General features: G+C 45.4%; 1 protein-coding gene across 1 annotated transcript in view; it reads left to right on the plus strand.

Annotated features, from left to right (window-relative positions):
* The first annotated feature begins 1,146 nt into the window (after positions 1-1,146).
* The window catches only part of LOC130381191 (arrestin domain-containing protein 3-like), a 10,384-nt gene continuing 2,722 nt past the window's right edge, over positions 1,147-8,808 (plus strand). Inside the window, exons 1-6 of the mRNA XM_056588657.1 lie at positions 1,147-1,705; positions 5,638-5,719; positions 6,273-6,420; positions 6,809-6,911; positions 7,427-7,683; positions 8,141-8,291. Coding sequence (XP_056444632.1) covers positions 1,426-1,705; positions 5,638-5,719; positions 6,273-6,420; positions 6,809-6,911; positions 7,427-7,683; positions 8,141-8,291 — 1,021 coding nt within the window. The 5' untranslated portion in view covers positions 1,147-1,425. The remainder of the gene's footprint in view (positions 1,706-5,637; positions 5,720-6,272; positions 6,421-6,808; positions 6,912-7,426; positions 7,684-8,140; positions 8,292-8,808) is intronic.

Here is an 8,808-nt window from a genome sequence, read left to right on the forward strand (position 1 = left end):
TTTGATTGAGCTTGTGTGTTGTTTCCAGCCTATCAGGAAGCGGCCTAACCACTAGCAGATTGCTACAATAGGCTAAGTTATAAGCTATGACATTTTTTATAGTAGGATATAGTCAACTCTCTCTCTCTCTCGCTCTCTCTTTCTCTCTCTCTCTCTCTCTCTCTCTCTCTCTCTCTCTCTCTCTCTCTCTCCTTCCCTCTCTCTCCCTCTCTCTCTCTATAAATATAGTGAGGCCTAAGATTAAACTTGTTCTTATAATTTAGTTTATATCTATATACTTTTTTTTTTACATTTCTACCAATCAATACTACTGCTGGTAATGCTACTGCTACTGCAACTGATACTACAACTGCTACTTCTACTAATACAGCTGCTGCTACTAACTAATACAGCTACTACTACTATCACTACACCTACTACTATTACTACTAATAACTACTTACAAATTACATCACCCAGCTAAACACTTATAGATCCTTCAGTAACCAATTTAAACAATGGGTAGTTAATGCATCGACATGTCATCACGAGAATTACATTTTTCGGCTGCTTGCTGTTTGTCCTGCTTGTTTGCAATGTCCTTATTTAGTTTGGTCTGCCTGTGTTTTCATATGTTTGTCTGTTTTTATGTTATTCATCTTTACCAATCTTTATACTGCATGCCATGTTCTACATTTGCATTAATGTATTTAGAAAGCCTTTTCAAAACCTTTTTTGTTGAAGGAAAACAGCCTCTCTTCTCGCTATTTTTGCATGCGTAATTATTATTTGCAATGTCCCTTCTCGCAAATAAACTAAACTGAACTATTTCTACCAATAATACCAACCAATTATGATAATACTAGTAGTCATTCAGAACCACAAGGAAAAGGTTTAAAAAAGCAGGTCAGAACTAAAATAACTGGCACTATTTGTCCAAGTGGGAACAGGATAAATCAAACAGAATTCCAAGCACAGAGAGAGAACATCCAAGTCGTTTACACTGCTTAGGGGCATACGTTCATGTTACAGGGCGAGAAAACTGTTATTTGAACGGTTGGAAAATAGTGAAATAAATCCGCCGGCGACGGTTTACACGCACACACACATGCAGCAGGACTGCGTGCTTCTTTGCGCCGGCAGCGCCGCCTGCGCGCACATGCTCAGTGCGCACCCGGACTGACTGAAGAGCGTCCTCCGCCGCACCGCTCCAACACACAAGCAGTGAGAAGCAGGCGAAGAGATCTCTCTCTCACACACCATGAGCGACACTGCCCAGCCTAGATGAGACGTCCGCCGTTGGGCTTCTGACCCAGCATTTTGCTGGTCAAAAGGAAGCAAGTGCATGCGTCTGGCGCCCGGCCGTGAAGAACATCCAGCGGTCTCCTGCCTCGGCCGTTCGAGTCGTTGTCTTGTGGCCATACTTGTACCACTCTTTTTGCCACGATGGTACTGAGCAAGGTGAAGGCCTTTGCGATTTACTTTGACAATCTGAACGAGCACAATCTGCCCGTGTTCTCTGGCGGAGACCAGATCTCAGGGAGGGTAGTGGTGGAGGTCACCGAGGAGGTGCGCGTCAGGAGCCTCAACATCCACGCCAGAGGAGTAGCCAAGGTGCGATGGACAGAGTCGCGGAACACTGGGGCCAACACGGCCTACACTCAAAATTACACTGAGGAAGTGGAGTACTTAAACCATTACGACAACTTGATAGGCGAGGAGAGAGGTAAGGGGCATTTACCAAACCATGCACCTCATTCTTCCCACCAACCAAAATGACCAGTGACCCAAGTTGTAGCTGTCGCAGTGTGAGTCTGTGTGTGTCTGCGTGTGTTTGTGTGTGTGTGTGTGTGTGTGTGTGTGTGTGTGTGTGTGTGTGTGTGTGTGTGTGTGTGTGTGTGTGTGTGTGTGTGTGTGTGTGTGTGTGTGTGTGTGTGTGTGTGTGTGTGTGTGTGTGTGTGATTCAGACGTCTATTAACGTGACATATAGTTCATGGTGGAAGCTGACACGTCCACAGTGTGCTGTGTGGTTATCATGTGTTTACTGCGTTGGGCATTTCAGCATCTTGTGAATCAAGCGTTTAATCATTAGCTCCGTTTACGCACAGCAGTGTGTGTGCGCGTCGTGTCCCTGGCTGTGGTGCTGATGCGACAGCTGATAGGAGCAGGACCGACTCGAGCAAGTCGAAGAGGTGTTCACACGATATGCCTCCCAGAACATCTTATACCCCCCATAGTTTATGATAAACAAGACCTTACAGCCTAGTCCTAAAAGCATAGCCTGCCGTCAGGGAAATAGATTTGGTTCACGAGTTAAAATAAGTATGTGCATGGATATCAATGCCGACCCAGAAAAGTATCGCAAACTGCGATGGGAAAACCATGACATTGACTCGTCCCTAAACGGAGAACAAACCCAACCGATCTGACTGCTTTAGTCAAGACACCGATCAATAGTCTTAACACTCCCAGAACACGACAGGCGATCATATTTGCACATTGGATCTTTTCTCGCTCGCCCTCCGAGGAAACGAACATGTAGGCTACTCAGGCAACTCCCTTTGTTAGAAGCGGTTCAAACCTGTTCACAAACCGGCAGTCTGTGGACGTGCGTGTGCGTGTGTGTGTATGGGTGGAGGGGGCACGGCAGGGACACCAGCGGTTCTCAGATAAGGCCATAAATACTCGGAAGGCTGCCGGGCAATGACATCAGCCTATCCCTAAGCGAACAAAAAAGGGTTGTTTGTCAATTATTCATTGATTCTGCTACGCTGGATTTACATTTACTCGCATCCTATTTCAGTATGATTTGGACGAGGGCTTTCCAACCCGCTGTATACATCTAACATACAGGGGAATTACTTTACACACAATAAATGGTTGCCCTTGCACATTACCATAATAATATAAATATATGAATAGACATAGGCTATTCATAATTGCTCCACGCGGTGAATTGGCCAAACCGGCAAGACCAAACAAAGAAGAATACAAGTCATGATTGTCTACTGCAGGGGTGCCCAACCAGTCGATCGCGGTCTACCAGTAGATCGCCGACAGATCCCAAGTCGATCGCGAAGGGGTGAAGAAAAAAAAAAAAAAAAAAAAAATTTTTTTTTTTTTTTTTTTTAATGAAATTAAATTTGCGCGGTAGCATATACGCGCGGTAGCGCATGTGCTGTTAACAGCAGTTGAAAGCCGTCAACAGTAGTTACACACTCCTAAACGTTGGCATGGCTGAGGGGAAACAAGCTAAGACCTACCATTTTCACCCTGAGTGGGAGGAAGATTATTGATTATCGTTGAGAAGGTGCCGTGCGCAGACGGAATGAAACCCCCATTGAAGTCCGTAGGTTCACGATACAACCCCCCCCCCCCCCCCCCCCGGTCAACAATTGTTCTCTACCCCCCCCCCCCCCCCCCCCCCCCCCCCCCCCGGCTTGAAGGTAGGTTTGCTGGTAGATCTCGGGAGGTTGGCTACTTGAAAAGTAGATCTTGGGTCAAAAAAGGTTGGGCACCCCTGGTCTACTGTAAGCAGCTGACTATCGTGTTGCTCTTTAGTTATTTCTTTACGTAAAGATCGTCTCCCTAGAAAAGTGTTTCTCACTGACTTGGTGGAGTACATGATAAATGCTTTTCATAAAGGATAGGGATTTTTATAAGACATCATCAACAGTTTAAATGTCCAACATCGAAAGCTGGGGTGTGTGTGTGCGTGTGTGTGTGTGTGTGTGTGTGGGGGGAGGTTGTGTGGAAGTTGAATCATGTTTATATCATCAAATACCAGTCGCCGGATCCAAGACTCAACACTCCTGGTTTATATTTGTCTGTTTATTTCAATCGTTGCACTGTATGAAATAACATGTAACCTGTTGAAAGTCCTTAATAAAACCAACCTGGATGTACCATATCTTTTGTTTTGTTTTTATTTATTACTTCCTGGTCTGTTACTTTCTTTTTCTCTACCTGTGGTTTGCTGTAAAACATATATGTTCTCTTGACATCCTTCCATGCAATAGTCCACATGCTCAGAGAAATGAGGGGGCGGGCCCAAGGCATGGGTTCGACCAATGGCAGCCCTGGCAGTAATTTATTTCACATTTCCTCCAATAGGTGGCTAAGTAGTAATGCATGCGTTTGAGTATCCGGCTGAAGGAAGCTGCTTAGTCTGGTTCATACCGGTCTGCTCCTGCTTCTCTCTCTCTCTACTGTTGTCAATGACACACACACACTCTCTCACACACACACACACACACACACACACACACACACACACACACACACACACACACACACACACACACACACACACACACACACACACACACACACACACACACACACACACACAGGCGCTACTCTTACAGCCACTTTATGACAGCTATTGTAGAACCAAAGAAGGAAGAGAAGCAACATGCCATCGACACACAATGAATAATACAGATAGAAATTCTGCTGGCGGGGCTTGACACGGTCTGGCATGCGGTGAAGAAACACCACGTTCTTTCTCTATCGCAGGGCTGGGTCGTATTCCACAGTTCCACACTGTTGAACTTCCTCACACTGAGTGGGTTTTTCATGACTCAGAGATGTATGCAGTATTGTTTTAACTCATAGGCGCTTAGGTCACAGCCCCACTTTGAAACCAGAAGGGTCTTTTATAATGCAAAAAAAAGAAGAAGGGAGAATGTGTCACTTGGAATTCCAAATGCGTTTTCTATGGAGGGTTTTTTGAATTTAATCCAGCAATCTTGACCTCAGTAGTTTTGGCTTATTGATGATATTTTTTATGGGCGACAGAAATCTCATGGGTAAAATAAAAGTGAAATTGTAAACATTCCTTGAAAATGACTATTCTCCCTTTGGCAAACAGAAAAATTAAATAGCTTCAAGCCACTAGCAACAACTGGTTACAAGTAACTGAAATAGTCCCCTCGTTCCTCTCTCTTATCTGTCAGTAAAATGTCGGTAACCTGGCAACACAATGTGTCGGTTGATTGTCACAGAAGGCAACGTGACTGATCCCACCCGTGATAATCAGTAACATCAACGGTCCAAATAATCTTGAAGTACGGGGTTGGTTAGATTTTGAGATCATCATAAAATTCAGATGATACAATTATGTGAGACATTAAGATACTAATCTGGCTGTGGATGACTTAGATTAGTTATGCTTCCATTCATCTGGATATTATATAGACATTTGTAACTTTTTACTAAGTTACAAATGTACTTATAAAAGGAAACTTTTGCCAGTTTTCTGAATATTTGAATGTAGAATCTATTGAACAAAGTGGAAAAAAAAAGCTGGTAAAACACCAAGGCATAAACCCAGGCTAGCATAAACTATAAACAATTTGGCTTTGGTTCATAGCCAAACCATGTACTTCAACCAGATGACTCCCACAATCACAACCATTATGTAAATACTTTCAGAAACGGCTGTATTTGCACGTTCTCCCCTATCCCAACAAACCAACTGAATTCCTCTTTTGAATCTGTGACACGTGATAAAATAGGCCGAGGCAGATAACCAGAGCCAGTCCTACAGGTCCCAGAGTCCAACCCCCCAAGCTCAGATTCTCGTCTAGACTGGAGTGGGTTGGCACCATCTGTCTGGTACGGTGCATATGGAATCTTGTTTCTCGTGTCTTTCAGATGACGAGAGCCCGGATGAGGGATTCACCGTTCTCTGCACGGGCGTGCACGAATTTGCCTTCAGCTTGAACCTGCCTCAGATGTAAGTAAAGGTTGGCGTACACAAGACAAGACAAAATACAAAAGATTAAACATCCACCCGCAAACAAGCCCACACACACTCACAAAGAGAGAAGGAGAGAGAGAGGGAGAGAGCGTGTGAGAGAGAGAGAGAGGGAGAGGGAGAGAGAGTCAGAGAGAGAGAGAGTCAGAGAGTCACAACTTTATCATCATTATCAGATGTGCAGTAAAACTAGGTCACAGCGAGTGCAAGTCTTGGTTGTCAACAAACAAATGAACCCACATAATCACAAAAAAAGAATGAAAAAGTTGCGAAATAAGTAAAGGTATGAAAAGGGTTGGTCCAACAGGATATTCTCTCCTAATTAATAACTTGCTGCTCACTGTAAGTTACTAAATGGTCAGCGAAATGGCAGTTGGGGAAAAAAATAACAAACTGTACAATAAAGTGACGGAATATTACGATGTGGATATTTATATCCTGTACCTCCTCCTCCGCCTTCGCCACCTTCTCCACCCACCTCCTCCACCACCACCTCCACCTCCACCCTGGGGTCCACCTCCTGCCCCGACAGGCCCCTGGCCACCTCCTTTGAGGGGAAGCACGGCAGTGTGAGGTACTGGGTTAAGGCCGAGCTACAGCGCCCCTGGCTGCTTCCCGTAAAGGTGAAGAAGGAGTTCATCGTCTTCGAGCACATCGACATCAACACGCCGCTGCTGCTGGTGAGCGGGACACGGGACACACACACGCGCAGAACACACACACGCACACAAACAGACACACACATCCACACCTCCAAAGACCGCCGGTAAGATTGTGGTGGGACCTTTTGGTCTTGTAGAGATCAAGCACTACAAAGGATATGTTGTCCTTGGGCCTGGTGTCCCAGGCCAGGTTATTTGGCTTGAGGCCCTTCCCAGCTCTTTAGTGACATGTATGTCAACATGTTCTCCCTGTAAGTCACTCTGTGATGAATAAATGTAAAGACTCAACTGTTCAGAGCTCCTGCTTATTGTATGTTGTACGTCCTGGCACTTAGGTGCCCTAAGTGTAAATGTTAATAGTAGCTGTGAACAGGTTGAGTGAATACCAGCTCTGTCGCCTCAACAGGCCCCTCAAGCCGGGACCAAGGAGAAGACCCTGTGCTGCTGGTTCTGTGCCTCCGGTCCGATCTCCATCAGTGCCAAGATAGAGCGGAAGGGCTACACACCAGGTACCCACCGAGCACACGTCAACATCCATCCTCGCACCAACCTGAAGCTAAACCACTGCGCATAAAGGCCTAGTCCTGACCGCAGTGACAGGGGTTTGATTCCTGCCGGAGTCCGTTGCTGCAAGTTCTGCCCCTCTCTCTCCCCTACCTTCCTGCCTCTACAATAAAAGGATAAAACCTTCAAAAATAAATCTTTCAGAAAACTAAACCACCGTCAAATGTCTGGAACGGGGGAGACACTGTGGAAACACTCTCCCGGTTCACACATCAAGCACAGGTCCCACCCGCCGATCCCTCCACCAACCGGCTATCAGAGTTCAGATTGGAGAAGACCTCGCCAAAAACACCAAACCCACACAGAAGTGTAACACTCTCTCTCTCTCTCTCTCTCTCTCTCTCTCTCTCTCTCTCTCTCTCTCTCTCTCTCTCTCTCTCTCTCTCTCCCTCTCTCTCCCTCTCTCTCTCTCTCTCTCCCTCTCTCTCTCCCTGATCTATTTTCTCTCCCCGTCCCGAAGGCGAGTCCATTCAGATCTTCGCCGAGGTGGAGAACTGCTCGTCGCGCGTGGTCGTGCCCAAGGCGGCCCTTTACCAGACCCAGACCTTCTACGCCAAGGGGAAGGGCAAGCAGATCCAGCAGCTGGTGTCCAACCTTCGCGGAGACCCCCTGGCCCAGGGCAAGAGCCAGAGCTGGGAGGGCAAGTCACTGAAGATCCCGCCCGTATCTCCCTCCATCATCGACTGTCCCATCATCAGGGTGGAGTACGCGCTGGTGGTAAGTCACAGTCACAGTTGGAAAGGTTTACCAAACGGGTCTTCTGGGGACATGCCCAGCAGGAGAGTCTTTCTCTATATGTGTGCGTGTAATTGGGTAATTATGCGTGGCATTATGAAATGTATGTGCGCCAACGGCTAGAATCAAAAGTAGGATTGGTTGTGCTTGTTTGAATAGTTGTTAAACTGGTTTCAACCTTTGAAAAAGTCACGCCCCAAAGTAAGATAACTATATTTGGTCCCAGGACAAAGAAACCCAGTCACCCTGAAGTTATAAAAAGTAATAAATGTCTTCCTTATTATCGAGTTGAGGCATAGGTCTTTTTGACACATTTGACTTGCTCATTAATGCATCTGAAGAAAGACCTCAGTGTGTGCTAAATGAGTAACCATATATCCCCTGCCATCAAATATGCCTGATTTGATTAACGTGTTGTTTCTGTTTCCTGCTGCTGTAGGTCTATGTGGATGTCCCGGGGGGGTTGAACCTGAACCTGTCCTTGCCCTTGGTGATCGGGACGATCCCGCTCCACGCCTGCTCCAGCAGAACCTCAAGCATTAGCAGCCAGACCAGCAACCTGAGGTGGAGTCTCCAGGAGAGACCTGAAGGTAAGGACTCGGCCGGACACACATCCACACATAGATACATGGATACGTAGACATATAGATCCATAAAAACATTTATACATAGATACATAGACACATAGACTCATAGACTCATAGACACATCGACGCATAGACTCATAGACACATCGACACATCGACACATAGTTACATAGAAACATAGACACATAGACACATAGACACATAGATACATAGATACATAGATTCAAAGATACATAGATTCAAAGATACATAGACACATAGACACATAGATACAAAGATACATAGATACATAGATACATACATAGATACATAGGTTCAAAGATACATAGATACATAGACTCATAGACACATAGATACATAGATACATAGACATATAGATACAAAGATACATAGATACATACATAGATAAAAAGAGACATAGATGTATACACATTTACACATGGATACAAAGGTACATACACGCATTTATACATAGATACATAGACACATTTGCACATACATGCATAGATACATACACATG

The sequence above is a fragment of the Gadus chalcogrammus genome, chromosome 4 (assembly GCF_026213295.1).
Source record: "Gadus chalcogrammus isolate NIFS_2021 chromosome 4, NIFS_Gcha_1.0, whole genome shotgun sequence".
NCBI classification, from domain to species: Eukaryota; Metazoa; Chordata; class Actinopteri; order Gadiformes; family Gadidae; genus Gadus; species Gadus chalcogrammus.